Source organism: Anopheles moucheti, chromosome 2 (assembly GCF_943734755.1).
Source record: "Anopheles moucheti chromosome 2, idAnoMoucSN_F20_07, whole genome shotgun sequence".
Taxonomy (NCBI): Eukaryota; Metazoa; Arthropoda; class Insecta; order Diptera; family Culicidae; genus Anopheles; species Anopheles moucheti.
Genome location: NC_069140.1, coordinates 94,613,724 through 94,634,688, shown reverse-complemented (window position 1 = coordinate 94,634,688; position 20,965 = coordinate 94,613,724). Strand labels below are relative to the sequence as shown.

Here is a 20,965-nt window from a genome sequence, read left to right as displayed (position 1 = left end):
CAAAAATCCGGTGTTGTGCTACAATGAAACTGAACAGTGACAACACTGTTGTACCAAAACACATTCACAACGAGCGTGTACTGTGTTAGTGTGTGTGTGTAGTGTAGTGTGTTTGTAATAACTGGATGTTGTGTTACTTCTATCACCAATCTTAGATATGACATTATGCTCTCCTGACATTGTTTCCTTTATAATTGATCGCTCTGCCGTTTCGCTTTTGCTATTCTGTTTCTACTACAGCAACATTTATCTGGTACGTGATACGCGTTAATGCAATGTGTTACTTTATCGTTTCGTTTATACTGTGTTTGAGTTGTGTTGAGTTGGGTGTTTTGTATGTTTTCTGGAACTCACACGGCTCGGCTTTTGCAAACAAACTCTACTGGATCGTTCGGGTAATACTACTACAGTGTTATTGTACCAGGCAAACAGAGCGAGCTTTTTTGCGAATGTTGTGTTCTCGTTTGCTTCCTGTGTCTCTACTCTACTTATTAAATTACACCACAAGTTTTAGCTCTCTGTCTCTTTCCTCTCTTGCTCTTTTTTCTACTTCCGTTTTTCAAGTACCTCCACCCATTTTAACTACTATTAGTCGCTATGGTTCTACTACGTCCTGTCTTCCTTATCGCTTTAGTGTGTGTTTTACATCCTCTCGTTTCTTTATGTGTTTAATTAGTGTTTTCTTTTTTTCCTCTTTCTTGTTCTGTATGGTGTAACTGGGTGACACGTTTAGTGTGTACGTGGTGTGTAGCATGTATATTTAAGTGTGTAACATTTATGTTAATCATGTATTTAGCAGGAGAACCATTCCTTCCTCTAGCCCCAACTACACTGGTGCAGTAGTTTATTCCAACGTTTTTTGTTATTTGTTTCCCGAAAGGGTTTCCCAAAACGAAATGATGGTGTGTGTTTGGTATTGGTTGGGCTTCTAATATTCCCATCAGAACGTCTACACATCGCATGAGGGAGAAGTGTATGCTATTCTCATGGGTTACGATTCACTACAATTTTGACCATTTACTGCCATCGTTTTCTATCTTACTTTTTGCTGCCACCGAAATCCATCTATAATGTAAATGTACGTCTTTTGTACGCATGTATGCATTGTTTATGTATTGTATTAAATGTATTTCCTCAATGTACTGTATGTATGTATACGTGTATGCTAACGGCGCGCTTTTGCAGCTGTAGCAGCGATAGTAGTGGTTATAGTAGTAGTAGTAGTAGTGATAGTAGTAGTAATGATAGTAGTAGTGGTGGTGTTGTTGGTGGTAAATGGTGGTAGAAGTAGTAGCAGCAGTAGTAGAAGTAGTGAGCACCGTTTTTTCCACCGTTTTCCGCGCGCCAGGAGATAAAGATAAAGAGTATTATTCTCGCAAACGATATGTTTTGTTCTAGATTTATTTGTTTCTCTCTTAGATTCAGATAATTTATTTACTTTATCTTACTTACTTCTTTTTTTGTTTGTTTGTTTGTTAGTTTTCGTGTTTGTTTGCTCGTTCTTTGCCTGCTTTTGCTTTGTTTTTGTTTCCGTTCTCTTTTTTAAACGTTAATCTCGCGCTTTCGATATTTTTTTGGCGGCTTACTTAAGGATTCTCTTTACTGTTCTTTTTGCTGTGTGTGTTTTTTGTTTTTCTTTGTCCCTTATTGGCACACTGAACTATGACCACATGTTGTTCTGTTTGCTCTTCTCTGTTTGTGTATATGTGCGTGTTGATGTTTGCTATAGTGTCCTTCTGTTAGTGTTCGTGTGCATGTAAGTGTTTGTGTCGCGTATTGTTGTCTATTCACTTCGATGTTTCAACGGCTGCTTGTCAAATCGGGGCTGTCAAAATGTTTACTATTGCTTTCACTCACAGCAAGCTGTCAAAAGTGTCAACATTTTGACAGCTTCTATCGAAGCGAGAGCACATCAGCGCAGCCTTCCCTCTTTCGACTTGCCGACTTTCAATAACTATTCTAACTTTACACACTCTTGCCATTCACTTTTCCAACGGACCATTTCAATCGCTTCAATTTCAATTACAATCTACCAACAGAAACTGAGATGGAACGGAAACGGTTGATTTCGTTGTGTTTGTGATCTGTTTGATTTTGTTTGCTTGAATGTTCCAGCGCGTGTAGTTGGCAGAGTAGGAACAAGAAGGATTTACATAATTGAATGATAGGTTAAAACGGGAGCAAAATAAACTCACCAAGCAAATCAACAAAGTATCAGCCACACGCCGTTGGCGCCATCTTGTTTTGGTGAACGCTTGCGCTCGCGTGCACACACACTCACATACTCTTACAACAAGTTTGCTAAAAATTTGCTACCCCTTGCTTTGCTGTTCTATATGCGTCACCTTTTTTTCCCTATTAAAATTAGCTAACTTTCTTCACAAGCCGCAAACCAAACAGTTTCATACATACTCGGTTACTGTCCATCTGATTCTCTCTTTTGGCACGTCATTCTGTCCTTCTTTCCGTCGTTTGTCGTGCTTGCTGGGCAGGGGGTTCTACGGGTCGAAATGAACCAAGCTACCGAAACACTATACCAGGTTCCAGTGCCAATCCATTTCATTTTGGTGTGTACTAAGTGTGTGTCTGTTTAATTGCCTGATCTTTAGCGAGTTTCGAGTGAAGGATTCAATGTCAGAGAGTTCTGTAAACGTATTTTGACTCGTGTTTTCCGCTCTTTTGTTTTCTTCGACTGCGAGAAGGTGGTGGTGAGTGCTGAAATTCGTGTTCCGAAGTTCCGTAGGCACATACATTTTTGTTGCTTCCTTTGTGTAGTTTGTGTGTGTGTATTTTGATGCAGCATTTGCTGTTTGCTTTTTTTTATAGAGAAAAATAATTGACACTTGCCGGGTTTTTTTTTCTGGCCCTTTTTTCTTCACACACGGCATCCAAAACCGCGTGTGTGTTCTCGGTCAAACCGGAACCTTCCCAAACATGGCATTGGCGTTGGAAGGGATTTTGTGGCGGGTGCCACAAAGCACTGGCATTGCGCATAGAGAGAGTTGGAGAGTTGAAGTTTGGGGAAAAAAGTGTTGGCGTCAGAATGTTGTCTCTCTATTTTTAATGCAGGTTTTCATCTCGTTTTGGCGTTTTACTCCTTTTATTCTTTTGTTGTATGTTTGTTTCTCTATTGGTCATTTTGTCTAGTATTTGCCATGTGTGTTATCTGTTTGTAATGAGAGTCAAGCGTTGATTTTTTACTGATTTGCTCAACTTGTTTCTTTGTTTCTGCTTCTTACTTTCTTTCTCCCATTTTTTTCTATTTTCCTTTAATAAGTTTCTTTTCTTTTTACCGTTTTAGTACTAACATTTAGCCTATTTTTGCTTAGAATTCATCTTAATTTTTCCTTTAATACAATAATGCTATTTAGTATATCAATCATTCTTATTTGTGTGTGAGTTTTGCTTTCCTTTCCATCAATACTCACAAGCAAACACACATACACAACGAGACACTAATTGTGTCTGGTTTGCATTTACTTTTTTTTGTATCTTCACAATAATGTTGCTCCATCAGCTGCTTCGGCGTTATCGAAGACTTCACTGGAGGCATTTAATTTGACTTGGATGCTTTTTTCATTTTTCTGTGGGTTTAGGTGTAGAAATTTGCCACAAACTTCGACAAGCCACCGACCGATGCTACTCAAATTGGAAATTAAGTGTAGCGGAATAGGCGATGTCTTCTTCCTTTCCTTTGCTCTCTAGGGCTTCGGTTTACCGTACTAAACTATCAATACACTACCATCACTAATCTAAAGCAGAGCTAATAATCTTTAACCGGGCAAATCTGTCAAAGCGCATGTCAAACTCACACAAAAATGCACCGGTAAACGGGAAAGGGTATTTTAGCTTGATTGCACTAAAATCGGACCAGGGCAGACATATGCCACCCCTTTACAACACTGAGAGGGAAGAACGAAGAAGTTCGTTGGGAGGGGAGTAATCTGAGAAATTGGAAAAGCAAATTTAGAGCCACCATTTGCTGATTTTAACAATACAAAAAAACATCTGATCTCCTGCGCCGATATCGAGATATGTTCAATTCGTTCGCAACCTTCCCAACACCTTTTTAATGCTGCGCACCTCGAGCACGCCTGCCTTTCTAACGCAACCATTAAATATTGTCGTAATTTACCACACGGAAACACACACACACGTGTGTATTATGTTTCTCGCTTGTGTCCGGTTTTATATCGTTTGCTTTGTTTTTTTGTTCTTTTAACCACACGCACCACTAAATAAAACACACTTTCACTATCGCATTCCTAACTCACATTTAGCTTTTTTTTTGCACACATCCGCGCTCGGTTCGGTTTTTGTTGTTGACTTCTTTAGTTAAGTAAGTTTTCTCGTTAAGGGTTAACGTTGTTGTTGTGTATATTAAAGGTGGGAATAGATTTTCCAGGAGCGGTTCGCTCCCACAGTGATTTACGACGATGAAGGTGCTAGCCGCCATTGCTGTAGCGAAAAAAAGTACACCCGGAAAATATTTTACTTCTCCAAAGAGGAACTCGCACACACACACACACAAACACCACCAGTGGCCACAGGATGCGCGCACAAATTAGTCTACTTATGAAGCTAGTAATTAATAAATACATGAATACAACACGTGATTGAATCCTGTGGTTGATGTTTGTCTTCGCAACCGTCATACACCGAGAACGAATTATTGCACATCGTTTGCAAACGATAGTTGCGATAAACGAAAAACCGGCAACGAGCGTTCGGTTGTTTTGATTGAGCAAAAATACTATTTCCCCGTACCCGGGTCGTTCGATTGCTTTGCGGGTTGATTAAGTTACGTTTGTCCGATGCGCGGAAACGGAAAACGGACAGAAAAAGGAGAAGTTTGGACAACGATGGGAGACAGGAGAAGGGTGGGTAAAAATAGGGGAAAAAAGTAGGAAAAATTAATCTCTTTCTTTAAGTTTAACAACAACTACACACACGCAACAGACTGTGGGGGAGACTGTATCGTTTTTAAATTAATTTCTAAAAACAAAACATACGTTGAGCTAACTGTACGAAACTTAAACTAATTAACGATTCCTAACCCTCCTCGTCTAGTTTACAGATGGAGGAGAGCGCTTGGTTTCCTCTCTTGATTGCACATTATTACAAACAGGCTCGTGTAAGCCTGTCGCTTGTCGCTTGCCCTCCTTTAGCACCCATTCGTTAGTGTTCTTTACACCTTGTAGTACCTTTAAAACAACAAGAAACACCCAACCACGCACACACAGCCTGACAGTGGGTAAAACAACGCTTACTTAAAAACTAAACCGCATAACCACTAACGCTAACGTAATCGCTATCTTTCAATCGATCCGTATCTAGGTGTTTGCTGCCGATTTACTAGAGTTAGAGAGCAGCATCATTACCGTCTCTAGCTGTTTGTATCTTGATTGTAGTGTTATAGCCTTCGTGGTAGAAAGAACCAGTTGTAACAGGTGGAATAAAAAAGGAAAGAAATCATATGTACGGCATTTGTGATTGCATATCATTTCCTTCCGTGTCGTCTTTCGCGATTTGTTGCGAAAGGTGCAGACCATCTTGGTGGGTTACTGTAGCGAGCGCAGCACTGGACTTTGTCATAAAATCTTTCGGCTCTCTCTCATTTGTCGCTAAAATTGGGTAAATAAATTAGCCTCCTAAAAGGGGTATTCTGAAGCTTGTTCCGTGCATAACCATGATGCCGTCTTTCCGTAAAACACATTTCGTTTCTCTCCTGATTTAACCCTCCTCTGCTGAACGTTTTTGTCGCTCATTTTGTCTACGGATTTTTTGTTTTGCGTTTTTCGTTTAAGATACGGTTTCTGTTTGTTTTCCTTTAGCTGTAAAATGATATTATTTCAACATTGGACCACCATATACATTATTATTATTATTGATTATTTGTTTCACACACACTCACGCGCGAGCACCCTGCGCATTTCCTGCACCGTAGTACAGGGGCTCAGGAGAACCGGAACTGTCCGCTCCGAAGGGTTTTCCCCCCATTCGCGAACTGGTGGTGCACCACGAATTCGTTTGCGCTTACATGCTACTAATGTCTTTACTTCTTTTACATGTGTAAATATAAGTAGGTGTATAATTTTTCTCTGGGGCCTTCTCTGTAATAGGCCCGCCCGTACCCACTCAGGGTGTCGTCTTAAAGATTCGTCCAAATATACGGTTCGGGTTGTCCGGTTCTTCGGCAATCGTTCTAGTGTGGTTCCTATCCCGCTGTTTTCTTTTTGTAATCTTCTATGCCATTGGCGCACCTTCGCGGTTGAGTAATTTCGCTAGGATATGTAGATTCTGAAGAAATGGAGGGGATAAAAACCAATCTAAAAATAAAAGAACAAAGCTGTGTCGTTAAGTTTCGGGATGGAGGAGATCGCAAGGATCGTTAGATTGGATTTGGGGTCGGGTGGTGGATGCAAGTTCAGGTTCGATTTCAGATGTTCGTGGTCGATTCATTTCGCCAAAGTTTCTTCCGGATCTTTCCCCGCATTTTCCGACACTCTCTCTACAGTCGACAATCGCGAAGAAGCTGATATTATCCTTCCACATTTACTACGGTAACAAATCCAAATGAAAATTCACCTATTCTTTATTGAAACAATAAAAAATATGAAACGAAAAGAAAGTGTTCAACTTAAATAAACAAAGAAAAAAACATTCTAAACAGAAAAAAAACAAGGAAATTAAACATCGTTCACTCCTTTTGGATAGTAAAGTACCTTCGATTGCACATTTGTCTCATTTGCAGGTTTTTGTTTTTGCTTATCCCCTACCAGCTGTGATGAGGAATTTTGTGTTGTGTATTGTTTGAACTTTTGCACACCCCCATTCACAGCGTTTTGTTTTTCCTTTGCTTTACTCGAACAAAACCAAAGAGTGAGTAAATTAAAAAAAACGAAAACTCATACACGATTTGCTGCACTAGCGACTAAAACTAAAGCTAAACAGTAATCGTAATAGTTAATAATAATAATAATAATAATAATAATAATAATAAAAAAGCTCTAACAAATTGTCTTATACATCAAACGCCCTAACGCTTAGTAACATAAGAGTTAAACGACACTATCAAAACGAAAAGAGAAGAAGAAAAAAACAACAATGATGATAAATGAGGATGATTTAGTGAACAAAAGAATCGTTACGCATTTGGATTCGGCGATGTTTCTGGATCATTTTTGCGATTTGCTTCTTTTGTTTGATTTTTGGTTCCGCAGTAAATGTCCACGAAACGTGGCGGCTTCGGTGCGTTTTGGTGCGGTGTGATTGGTGGTGATTGGTGGTGGTGTTGGTTTATGTTTTTTTTAATAAGTGGTGTTTTGTTATGTTATGCTGCAACGTGTGTGTATTGTATTGTTTTTTTTTTGCGCTGGTATAGCCTCTACGCTTGGGCCGTGCCTTGGGTTTTGGGGTGTTTCTTGCTGTACGTGTACCTGGGTGTGTGAGAGAAGTTTGTTTTGATTCGTTTGCCTGCGCATACGTATGCATGAGCGGGAAGTATGTAGCTCACACATAAAAACTAAGGACACAAGTGAACTTCTTAAAGGTACTAAACAAATATATGTATCTTAATTTAATGAATTTTGTCTCGACTTGCCATTTTACGTTTACCCAGTGTAACTGATTTAGTATGTTGTTGTTCGTTGTCGATTGTGTGGTTTGCTTGTTTGATTGAATTTCCCAATGCTGCTGCTGGCGTTCATCAATGTTTTGCTTTGAGGCTAACGAAACTATTTTGCACAGCTTACGAAACAAAACCGAACTGAACGGAGGGTGTTTGTGTCTGTGTGTATTATTTGTTAATATTAGTGTGTATGTAAGTGTGAGTGTGTTGTTGTTGTTGTTTTGCGTTCAAGTGTTCACCGCATTGATTGTTCTACCTCGCCTTGCGTTTCGTGCGCATAGAGTATTGCAATATCATTTCCTTCTAGCTTATACAACTGCTCACGCTTGTTTGCATTTTAAGATAGATTCTTAACATATCATAAATGTTATTATCTATAATTTGCTCCTTTTTTTAGATGCCAGTTTTCCCCATTGCAAATCTTCGTTTTGCTTTTTGCTTTCCATTACATTCTACACATTCCCATTCCACGAAATCTTGCCTGAACTATAAACTATCGAGAGAACCAAGAAAAAAGTGAACAACTGAATACAATCCTGCTTGCAAACCAATTCGCTAACGTATACAGACAGGCAGACATACTCAAAGTAAGCACACAAACAAACATGATCTTGCGCACACGATCTCGTTCATACATGATGGACTCAACCATTAAAGGACTTTTCCCCATCAGCACGCATTCCGTTCATCACAAACACGCGTACCGGGAGAGAGAGAAAGAGAAAAGGCGAGACCGAGCAAAAAGACCAAAAGGAAGAGAGCGAGAGGGCAGAGCATTGCACATTACAATTGTTACTATCCTTACTAGCTGGTGCCCCCCTGTCGGTTAGGCGTTTTTTGTTCATATACTCTCTCGTCTACGTATCCATTGTACTCTAGCCTCCTTTTTCAACTCTCAACCGGATTCATACGCAATTTCTTCTAAATTAGTAAACAATAAATAATGTCTTTTCTCTTGTTGTTGTATCAATGTACCTAAGAAGGGCTCACAGGGTAAGGAAAGAAAGGATTACAAAAATCGAAACATGATCATGCTAACAATACAGGTAAAGAACTGGATAAATGGAGATTAATTTAACCGGCAAAACAAGAAGCACAAATTTGTCGAGGATAACAACATTTGGGATATAAGGTGACAAGTGGACAGATAGAAGGTTTTAAAAGTTAGGTGTTTGTTCTTACTTAATTGTCTAAAAATCGAACACACGACGCACTGATGCGCCACCTTGCGCCAATTGCAAACCATCCGGGGAGCGAAGTTTCTTATTGCTGGCGAAAGCCAGTCCGGCCATCGCCGGTTGATTTGTTTCCATTTGCAGCGCCTTATTATCTTTTCCTTCTCTTGTTTTTTTTTGGTTTCAAAGCTTTCATTCGTTTGCCGCCCATTGGGTATCTTTTGTTGTCGTTATCTTTCGCTTTTAGTTTTATCATCTTCTCGCACAGCTTATCCTTTCCTTTCTCATTTCAGCTCCTAGTCTTTTCTTTTCTAGTTGATTGTGACGATTGTTGCATGATGTGGGATTCGATTGTAAAGCGGTAAAGAAAATGAGAGCGAGGGGCTAAAATATCCAGCATGCTTCCCGTACGAGAGACATGCTTCTGCTACTGGTTTGCCCGCCATGGTACAGCCAATAGGCCGTCTGTGGGGTTCCGGCATTGATTAAGTAGTGTAAGGGTGTTCCCTCATCTGCGCTTGGTCGTCCATTTCGTCAATCTTCACTATCATCTTCCGGTGGTTTACTTTCGTGTTGCGCCATTCCATTCCATGTTTGCGGCTGTGTTGCTAATAAAATTAAACAATCTAACCATTACTTGTATCCTATACTGGACGAATCCTTGCGCTCATCATAGAACGAACGAACGAGTGCAGCGTGGCATTATCTGCAAAGCCATGTTTTACAATCCTATTTGCGAGAACTGCACGTACTCACATTCGATCAGCTGGTTTTCAGCTGGTTCAGCTTAACTCTACTGTGTAGCGCAATATGGATAGACGAGATGAGGGGTTTTTTTTTTTGCGTTACTCCTCAACGCACGCGCGCGCTCACAAACGAGCGCGACGTGCGATGCTTGTGGAAGGTGAGATGGTGGCCGCAACTAGGATGCTGCACTTGACAGAAATACGATGGTGATTGGTTACGATGAATGGTGATGAATTTGTTGACTGAGGATGAAATTGCGATCGACCTGCGAAACCTCCGGGTTTAGATTTTTGCATGCATTAATATCGGTTACTTTCTTTTTTCTGTTCTGTTCTTCTTCTGTTCGTCTCATTCGTCATCACATCAAAACACACAGGGATGAACCCGTAGTTCCATCAAAACACGGTTTTGCACGAGGATCGCGGGACCGCAGCATACAGGCTCATCGAAAAGCATCGGGCCCGGTGCAGCGTGTGGTGCGCGATCGATTTATCGCGCCTGCATCGGCTCATCTTCGGCACCGGGCGTCGTTGGGACGGCGGAACCCTGCTTCATGTTCTCGATGTTCTCGTTATTCCACGCACCGTTCATCGTTTTGGACGACGAAAAGCAGAGTTTCATGATGAACGGGAACTTTGTGCCTAAAAACGTGAGCAAACGCGCGTTTGTTAGGGGTAATGTTGTTCCGTGAGCGGCGCATTCATTCGTACCTTTGTGATCGATGGCGGTGTGGTTGCACTTCATGATGGCCTGGACGGCTAGGGCGACGCTCGGGAACTCAACCAGCCCGGACGAGGAGCGTTCCGATTTCAGTGGGAACATGCGTACTTGCGACGGGTGGCAATCGTTGCTACTGAACGCAGCAATCAGCTGCTCATCGGTTAGTCCTGGCGGTGTGTTGAAGAAGTGAAGAATCTGGGCGAAAGAGAAACAGGTTCAAGTATTGGTAATATAGTCTCTCCCTCAAACTCAAACATGCCGCTCACCTTGCTTGGCGGTTGGATGCGGTTCTTGCTTGCCTGCGTCAGCGACAGGAAACGGTTGTTCTTCGAGCCGGTGTATTCCTTGAAGCTGGGCGTATGATCCGGCAGGGTGTACGGGTTTGTGACCTCGGACAAAAAGTTCTGCTTGGAAAATCTAAACCAAAACGAGAGGTTCTTTAAAACTTGCGCACAATATCCAGAAGGCGAATGACGCGTGGTATGATAACTTACGCGATCTGAATTTTGCCATCATTTCCGATTGGAATGTTGTTCAGGTGCTGGACGCAACGTTCGACTGCGATGGCATCACCCATTTGGACCATGGCGGTACCTTCCTTGGTCTTCAGGAACTTTATCTGCAAATGGAGTTGGAACATGTGCACAATGTACATTTGTTAAGCTGCAAATTAATTATCACACCTATTTGCCTTCAATTCTCGGTAGCAGCGAGAATTCCAATTATATGTCATTACACCAATGTTTGACTTCATTAGCGAGAATAATTATGTGCTCGCACGTTCGTAATTCCCGTTTCAACGTTGCTCTGCGCAAATTAAATGTTTGTTCGGATCGGCATAAACTGTTTCCCCGTGTAATGTGTATCTATTATGAATCTATTACCGGGAAGGCATTACACTCATATCAAGCTGGGCTATAATGAATTTAATAGGGAAAACGCTTTTCCTCCCTGTAAATATGGAAAATTCCAAATGCATTGATGGAGAAAATGGAAATACGCATGGATTACTTTATTCCGGTGTTATGTTCGGAGCCAACGTTAAGCCAAATGGGTTGGACCTTTGAGCTGAATGATACCATTTTGTCTTTATTTAAGGTTCATTGTACACAAGGTAACCCTTCTATTAAAGCACCCTTTTCCATCAGAGTGAAATAAGAATACAAATTACAATCGAAAATCTCTTCGAAGAAATCTTTTTAAAGCGACCCTTGAATTGCTTTACAAACAGGTTCATTAAATCCAATTAGTCAGCAATGAAATGTTGGCACTTTCATCTTTGGTTATGGCACACGTGGATTTGCCATTGTTAGTCAACAGTGCCATCCAAACGGCCATCGCATCATTCATCGGTGGGTTTGAAAGCAGCATTACAACACGAATGGCATCTCGAATAGGTGTTTTTTTTTTTGAATGTTCTGGCTGTTGTTGTAGTGCCATGGTGCCGCCCGTGGCATTCATGCGCGTAATGAACACAAACCGAAGCCACAAAAAATGACCGGCATTTCCCAGAAAATAACAACGGAACGAAATAGAATTCCTCACACACCCGGTCCGGATCGTACCGTCTCTTGGGTGGATGGAATGTGTGCTGTCTAGTACGCAAAAACCCAGCGTACGATCATTGGCTAAAGTGCTATCATGATCGTACCGGGTAGTACCATCGGGAAGGGAATTGAAATTAATTATTCTGCCCCGATTCCGTGTTCCCCCCCCCCCCCCCCCCCCCCCCCCCCCCCCGTACCCTCTCGGTTCACTCCAATCGCACTATCGCTGGGTGACGTCCAATCTAGGTAGCTATCGGTCCGTCTCGTCCGAGGCTATTTTCAACTCCCATTTTCCGCTTGATGGTGCCCGGCTTTCGGGGTTGACTTGGAACAGTTGGGCCTTCCCCGGGGGCCATTGAGATCGAAGCGTTACAAGAATGCCGTCACTCTTCCGTATCGCAGCGGTGTCGTGTGTACCTCGGAACACGGCGTATCGTCGTGCATTGTTTTTTGATGGGAATTTTGTCGGTTTTTTTGTTTTGTTTTTGCTGTTTTAGGTTGGTCCTGGTTTTGTTTCTAATGTCCCAAACAACACCCAGATGGGTGTCTCCTGTGGCTGCTTCAGACAGGAAGTGCGAAAGCGCTCACTTGGGCATAAATCATTGTGATTGAAATGATTCGCACTCAGCGAATCGTGGGGCCTGGTAGTGCGTGGTGCGTACTTATGCCAGTCGTGCGTTTAGCATCACACAGCACGCATTTCCCACACAGGACACCAGGTCGTGAGCCGAAGGCATCACTACGGCAGCGACAGAGCTGTCGTTATGGGGTGTTGAAGCAAAAACCCCAAAAAAACGCGTTTTTTATTTAAATCTACTGAAGATACGATGGCCGTTGCATCGATTTTCGTGTTTGATTTGTTACAGCCGTTAGAGTGACTCCCAAGCACTCGGAGAAGAATAATGTACCCATCGAAGCTGTTATTGTTTCGGAAAAGTGTACCGCGCTGTGGTGGTGGTGGTGGGGTGTGCTTTATGGCCGGATGGATATGACGCTGGCTGATGCAGCTCACAGAACTCACGGAACGTTCTTTCTAGATGTTTTCCTATGTTTTCGGTGGAACAAGTTTTTTTGCCCGGTAGTGATAGTGCCACTGCTCTGTCTATTTTTATTTCCGCAAGCGCATTACGCTTCTAAATTGATCCATCGATCAAGACGATTTAAGCGCATTGGCTTGCACTGGGAGTTTCTTTGTTCCCGTTGCCATCGTGTGTAGAAGAACGCGGCCAGAGCTTAATGTAGTCATACGTTCAAGTTTTACCAGCGTACGTAAAAACTCACAGCCCAAAAGTTTTTCACCCAAGCAGATCCGTGCTTTTGTTTCCATTTTCAGCCAGATGACGCATTTTTGGGGGTAAAAGTTTCCTCCCCCTTTCGCAAAGATTAAGTCCGGTCGAAGGAATTGAAAATCTTCACACACACACACACACACACACACACACACACACAAACGTGCACTCAATCGACTTACGACACAAAGATACGACGAGATCATTCGCAAATATTACACGCGAGTGTTGATTTTTTCGTTATTCACCTAGCGTATCCGACCGTTTCGTTCATCTACCTTCCATCTGGAGGAGATTTAAGTACCAGCTGGTGTGTGGGGTTTGAAGTTGCATAAAAAAATCCCAAACGAACGGCGCAATGAAGACCCCGTTTTATAGTTGGGAAAACCGGGATGAGTCGTTTTATTGTACCGAACTTTTTTTTTGTTTCATTCGATTTTCCCCTTGCCTGCGTGCTTTGTTTCCCCGGCTTCGTTTTCGTTTTCGTGTTTTTTTATTTCCTTTTCTTTCCGTTTTCGACTTTCCGACCGTTATAGCCGAGTGCTTGATGTGCTTTTGTGTCTTTACCGATTTTCCCGAGCGTTTTTCTTTCTCTTCACCCTTCAGAACAGAGATTTCCATTCGGCAAGCAAGTGCCATTTCGCTTAACGTACCGTTTTCAGGCTTAAGTATTGGAGCAGTCTACCCCCACACACGCGTTTGTGTTTGTGTGGGTATTTTTTAAGAGGAGTTTTCACTTCAATCTTCTGTCGGTATACCGGAAGAAGCCCCCATAGAACCAATTTTTACGATCACCATCTGTTGCGGTTATCGTGGAATATTGGCGACACCGGCGCAAGATGTCAGTTTCGAAAGGGATTTTTTGTCTAAAATGCAAAAACCCGAAACCCGGCAAAAGCAATAATGGTTGAAGTTTTTTGGACAATTGCATTTTCCAGCCGAAGAAAATGCTTCATAAATGGACACAACGAATTTTGCTTCATGACACCGAAATGCGCAGAGAATTCATCATTGGAACATTTGTACTATCACCATCGTCATCTTATTGTCGCCCAAGGTGACGGCAAGGTGTATATAGAGAGAGAGAGCGAGCAAAAAAGAGTGAACCCCGCAAACGCTTTCACGAAAACCGGCCGGAAGTGAACCAGCTTGAACTGACAGTTAGTACGGGGAAAGAATTTTCTTCCTCTCGAGTATGGTTTCCCGGGAAAGTGTCGTTTCATTTTATTGGGGTATTTTCCCACATTCGTAATCTTCGCGCGCGCCGGTGGTTCTCCACATGACAGTTGGAAACGAATTTTTTGAATCTAACGCTTGTCATGTGCGCGTATTCGTTTTTCTCTCCCCCTTGATGGCTTGGTTGGTTAGTTATTCAATCTATATTCTGGTGCTCTGCTGTAGCGCCATTTTTTTTTTGCACCCCAGAACATCACTTTCCAAAAGCCAGAGTGAGCGCTGTGAGTATATTTTTTCGTCATTTTAAGAGGCAAGGAAAAAAACGGCTCTAATAGGCACAGTTTCGCTTTTCGCAAACAAATTGAAATGCATGGAAAAGTGGAATTGAAAAGACAGCACCGTACAGTAAAAACAAAACAGGTACGGTTTTGTTGGCGAATCTGCGCTTCTGCTCTGCGCTGTCGGCTGTCGGCTGTGTTAATTCATGTCATGTTGTCCTTCATTGCAAGCATTGCACAATTGCACCGATAGACCACCGTCAGACTGCTGTGGTGTGGTACTTCAAAGCGAACACTTTTACAATTCCACAACCACGTTCGACAGTCACAGTCAGCTACGCGTAGAGAATAGTAGTAAAAGGGCTGCGTACCCTCCTGATGGGACAATCAGGATATCTTATGAGAAACGTGCTCAGGAAACCGTAATTTGCATGCAAGCTGTTGTGGTTTTTATGAGGGGAAAATCAGAACAAAAAAAGGGATGAATGTGTACAAACGTGATCAAAAGAAGGGTATGGTAAAGGAGGGTTTGGAATATACATAATCAAATTTACTTATATAATAAATTGACCCAGCTGATGAAGTTTAAAAGAAAATAGCAATTGTTAGTTTGTTGGGGTAAATGATTATAGGGATGAAGGTATTGTAAACACACACACAACCAGTGCACTTTTTACATTTTTCCCACCCTAAATAATCTTTACCGAAAGCCGCACGTTGAAGTGCTCTTCGACCTTGTTCGAAAACAAAAAAAAACCGTACGTACATGCCTCATAATCACGAACCAATGTTTTGCACCCTTAAAACAGCGGATCAAATTCCAACCGATTGACTCAACGGTGAGCTAATCCTATTCCTGGTTTAGCATTCCGTTACAGCACAGATTCACAGCAATCCGGTACACATGCGCCACAACCACCGCGCACACAGATTGATGTGATTTATGAAGGGCAGCGGGGGACGGACCACCATCCGTCCATCTCTATTTGCCCAATTAGACTTGTTCTTGAGTTAGTTGAAATAGGGAAAAAGAACGGTAGAAAATTGCAAGCAAATCGCTTCACTCGCACCCGCCGAATGGTCTGACAGTCGCGTGAGTGACAGGCCATAAAATGTGAACTAATTAGTCACCATTTGCTAGACTTTTTTTGTTGGTTCGTTCTATGTGTGTTTGTATGCTTTGCGCATAATTCGTAGGGTTGATCGTTGGGTGGACGACCGAAACAGGGTTTGTGCTAAATTATGGCGACATGCGATTTTTTTTACGATTTCGCCAAAAGGTGTGATATCGAGTTGAATGTTTATAAAAATAATCATACTGACTGTATCACACTTAAAACAGCGCTTCATTTCGCGTGTTTTCTCTTTTGCTATATTTTGTTTCCGTGTTTCGTGTAACCACGCTGGTGAATAACCGAGTACATGCTATGCATTAACACAAGAGCCAGTTTTACTTACCCGCACTACGTTGCCGTAAAGGCAGAACAGATTGAAAAGCTTATCGGTGTTGGCGGTTCCATTGTCGAGTCCGTAAACCATCATCACTGCGCCCTGGGTTGCGAAAGAACGGGGAGAAACAAACACAAAGAACACGATGAATAAAAAATGTAACGTCACATGAAATGTCGGCGAGGATTTATTAGATTTATTCGCCCGATAGCTATACTCCAAAAGTTGAAGCGATCGAAAGGAATATTGGAACACCATCATCGATGAATATCATCCCGTGGATGGCACAATTACAGCGTGCCGTGCACTGCAATACGATTCGTACACCGCAAAAACGAATAAGATTTAATTAAATGATAAAGAACGCCTGAGCTGAAGTTGAGTGGGACAATCGAAAACGGAAACTTATGTTGTCACAAAATAGATGATGAATGAGATTGTGAAAGACAGAGAGAATGCGAAACTTCTCCATTACATAAAAAAACAAAAAAAGTTCTCTTTGATAGGGCAAAAATCAAGTTCGTTATCAAGAAAACACATCGTAAAAAAATAATGCAAATTATTAAACCACTTGTCTTCTATGAAATATGTGATAAACCGAATGATAGAATTTGGAGCAATATATTATATACCCGCCAGTGCGGACCATTGTCGTAAAACACCATGCGTCTCCATGTTTATTGCTCAAGAAGGAAATTGTATTCTTTCTTGAAAACAGAACTAAGCTGTAAAATTATTTCCATGACGAAACAACTAACACATAATCAATTGAAACAAAGTTTATTTTGTTAAAAAAAGATCGCATTTTAGAACTATTATTCGAAATTAGCATCATACTAATCAGACGCTTTGAATTTTCATTAAACACCATGCGTCTCCATTAATTAATATTATTCGTTATTTAACACGCGACACCGTATTTATTGCATAAAATACATAAAATTGTGGCATGTAAAACTTGTCAAAAATGCGAAAACGAACGAAATTTGTACACTTTGCAAATTAGCGACAAAAAAACATCATAAATGGAAGTTTTCTATTCGCTTGAGAAAAAGAAGTTAAAAAAAGACATGAAGAAAAATTCCATTTTACAAATATCAACAACAAATTATATTTCAAGCTTTCGGAAGATCGTTTATCATAGATTTATATTATTCTCATATTTCTCAAACTCTACAAAATTCAAAATGCATTGCATACCCATCGGGCGCATTAATTTATCGTAAAACACCATGCGTCTCCATATTTATAGCTTGCGAAAGGAAAATTTAAAATTTATATTGAAATAAAAAATGACACATCCAGTTGTTTACACTGAATCGAGGCGACAAAGTTGCCGTCACTTTTTAAATACTTTAATGCTTTGCGCAGCGAGTGGCATGCGAGATTAACGCACGACAACGGGGACATGAATAAAACAGGGAATATTTTGTCTGAAATAACAAACCCGGGCACAATTGTGCGGCGTTGACCGAATTATTGCATTTCGAAACCAATCCGGTCGCAGTTTCGCTGTTCCCAATTTACGCTGCATCGGTGTTCGTTTACGTGCAACGGTGTACTTTTGCAAATAAGAAATTGTTTGAAGTGAAACCTGAGAGGGAATACATTCCGATGGTAGAGGAAAAGCGGCACGTACCTGTTGTTGTGTTGGTTGGATGAAGTTGGTGGGTCCATTGCGGGGCAACGGTGGGTCTTTCATCAGACCGACATGCGTACCGGCGGCGGCCGGTTTCCAGTTCTCCGATGGATGGAAGTCCGGTGGTGAAAAGTTCGGTGGAAAACCGTTTCCTCCACCGGCGCCCAGCAGAGCAGGTTCTAGACCAGGGGTTGGAAAGAATAAAAATGGCGGAAAAAATTATTTTATCTTTTAGTGACGTTTTATCGGTAACGTCCCTGCTGGCGCCGGGATCGTTAAATAATGTGTTCTACCAGTGGAGTCGCTAACAGAACTACAGGGAAATGGTAAGTGGAAAGATAAAAAACAAAAAACAAAAAAACGATGGTAATCCTACACTCCTGACACTGCTCAAACGCAAGTGCAATGATCTCTTATCCGGTTGGGAAGCACCGTCGTGCATGATGATGTTGAAATTGGAATAAGATTGAAACGAACGAAGACACGAATGGTGTCCAAAGTCCTGTGCGAAAGAAAGATGAAACGTTTCTCATTTGCTCCGCACAGCCCGGGACACACACCACACTCAGCACCATTTCGTTCCATTGTTTTGCTTTTATTTGCAGGCAAAACTTTTCCTTTACCGAGGCTGCTTCGTGGCACAACTAGCACAAACTAAAAATCGCCAGACTTAAAAACGAACCGTGCAAACGCGAACGAACGATTTGTCACTGGAGAGCGCTGTGTGTCTGGCTCCGAGTTCCATTCACCGATCTGATATCCGAGACCACGGTGAGGAGTATAAGAACAAAGCAAAAAACACAGAAAAGCACATTGAAGAAAAGGATTCCCCCAGTGCTGCCGGATCTATCTGCGATTAGACGAGCACACGAGGGACCGACCAGGCGGGTAGTGGCCATAGTTAATTGTGCGGTTTTGCAGCGACGAATGGGATAGTGCCAGTTGCACGGTATTTTGGGATGGTGGTCGACGTCGTAACTTAATCATGATAAAAATCGGTCACCCAAACGTTGAAGTTTATAAAGGGTTCATTTGTTTTAATCCTTACCCGACGACCGACCGGTAAACCGGGTGGGTAGCCGGAAGATGGATGATGTTGTTTGCACGGAAGCGATATTGCATTCCAAAGTGTTCGTTCATCTCATGGGCCAGTTGGTTTTGTTTGTTTTTCGGAAGTGTATAATCGTTTATATCCGTGGGTTGTTGGTGTCGGAAGTGTAAGGTGTTGCAAAATAAATGATGTACGATTTAATTTCAGACGTTTAAAATCTAACGTTGGTTTCTTGCACCGTATAGCATCACGGTGATGCAAAACAAATCTGTTGCTTGTCGGTAGTTTTCTTCTGCTTCCCAACAAGGATTTTTTTTTGTATGACCCAATGGTGGGGTAAATACTTTTTAGAAACAATTTCTACTACGCTTCAATGCTTCCCGTGCACGTGAACGAGCGCACAAACGTCAATCTACGGAAGGCGTAGCAAAAAATTAATAAAGCACCAAAAGGAAAACAGAAAACACTATTGCCAAAACCAACCTCAACACGTTACGCTGCCAACAACAACGGTGGCACTCGACAAATAGTTTCTTTTGCCCGCTTGGCCCTGTCTGTCCAAACACTGGGCAGCTGGCCCCAAAACACACACACACACACGGAACGGCCGAACGAGGCGCGTTTGATAAACAAAATACCTTCCCCAGCAGCGATCAATCCATCAATCAAACGGTGCGGGAAACTGTTGCACTCGCGCCCAGTGTATTGCAGGACGATCACCATACGGCCGCTTGCGCTCTTGAAATGTTTCACTCATTTTGCAATCCTTTTTTTTTTTTTTGGGTTGGCTTTTTGTTCCCCTTTTCGCTGGAAGGATTTTTTGTTCCCCCACACACACAAAAAAACCAGAAGCTAGAAATCCTCCATTCAATCACATCAGCGCGTGGCAGATCGTCGTGAATCAAAAGGTTACCGCATTCCGATTCGGATCCGTAACGCGTTTGATTTCGCGTTCAAGTGGGGTTTCACGCAACGCTGTGTCGTTTTTGAGTATTTTTTGCTTCTTCTTGTGTTGAAATTGAAGTTGTTCGACACTCCCAAAAAACATTGGTCCACCGACAACGGACTGTGGAGCCGTAGAATCACTTTTTGGAGAGCACCTCTATGGAAAACGGTGGTCCACAAGTAGGTAACAGGGAGGTGGTGGAAAGGGGGGAAACAATTTATTTCCATTTCGTCACCGATCGAGTCACGTTTGCACCCCGAAGCGCACCGTAACATGACACCGAATTCGGTCCAATTTTTCGATCGCAAAAGGAACCGAACACGCCAAATGCAGAAAGGCTGGGGCATGGACGGACCAGTAGTCGATCGTAGTAGCGTGAGTGCATTAATGCAGGGGAGATACACTTTTCCCTATCGCAAATTGAACGCAACAAGAGATAGAATTTATTTCTCCATTTACGGGGAAAAAAGTGTACACCCGGCGATAGTTTGTGCGCTTTCGAGCAGCAACGTGCGGTGCGAGTGAAACGAAAGCAAATTGAGTTTTGAGTATATAGCGAAGGTGCGTTGTTTTTTTGAGAAGGTGACGAAAAGCGAAACAGGAAATCGAGTGGTCACATCGTGGTGATGTGTTCTAGCTTTATTTAACTACAAAACGAGTTTAAATAAATAAATGGAATATGCGATTGGAGTTGAGAGTATTATTTTTTGGATTAAGCAGCTCACAAAACAAACCAGGGAAAATTCTGCTATTCACAGTTATCACTGCGGATAACATGCCGAGTTTATAACTTTGAAATATAAACGAAATTGCCACTTAGATACGAGATACGAGAGAAAGATCGCCATGATCTACAAAAATAAAATTTATATTTTAGTAATTGGGGAAAATCTCATCCCTTTCGATAGCATCTATCGTCAAAAATTTTGCCCCCCGGAATAAACATATTTTCCACAAAACAAATCCCGCAACACAAACAATTTTAATGAAGTGTTTTGCCAACTTATGGTGAAAAGCATTACAACTCGTACGTGGAGCACTCCTCAAACAGAGCCACACAAATGTAAAACTAAAGTTGACCACTTTTGGAGGTTTCACTATCGGGGAGCAAAACTTTTGCTCCGCAATCACATCACGTGCTGCGTCGTGTTGTGTTCACGTGGAAAGCGTTGAAAAGTTTCTCACATACGACACCGAATACGTTTACTGGTTTATTTTACAAAATAAAAGGAGCTTTTGATATGAGGCGGAGTTTCCTTTTCGCTCTCTCTCTCTTTAGGATAAAGATCCCATTTTCGGGTAGAAGCACAGACCAACA

At 41.9% G+C, this 20,965-nt stretch overlaps 1 protein-coding gene across 5 annotated transcripts in view; it reads right to left on the bottom strand.

Annotated features, from left to right (window-relative positions):
- Positions 1-6,577: 6,577 nt before the first annotated feature.
- The window catches only part of LOC128298762 (heterogeneous nuclear ribonucleoprotein L), a 180,293-nt gene continuing 165,905 nt past the window's right edge, over positions 6,578-20,965 (bottom strand). For all 5 annotated transcript variants that reach the window (XM_053034540.1, XM_053034542.1, XM_053034541.1 and 2 more), the window contains 6 exons: positions 17,651-17,829; positions 16,021-16,113; positions 10,767-10,891; positions 10,539-10,689; positions 10,263-10,467; positions 6,578-10,193 (listed from right to left, as the gene is read on the bottom strand). In XM_053034540.1, coding sequence (XP_052890500.1) covers positions 10,042-10,193; positions 10,263-10,467; positions 10,539-10,689; positions 10,767-10,891; positions 16,021-16,113; positions 17,651-17,829 — 905 coding nt within the window. In that variant the 3' untranslated portion in view covers positions 6,578-10,041. The remainder of the gene's footprint in view (positions 10,194-10,262; positions 10,468-10,538; positions 10,690-10,766; positions 10,892-16,020; positions 16,114-17,650; positions 17,830-20,965) is intronic.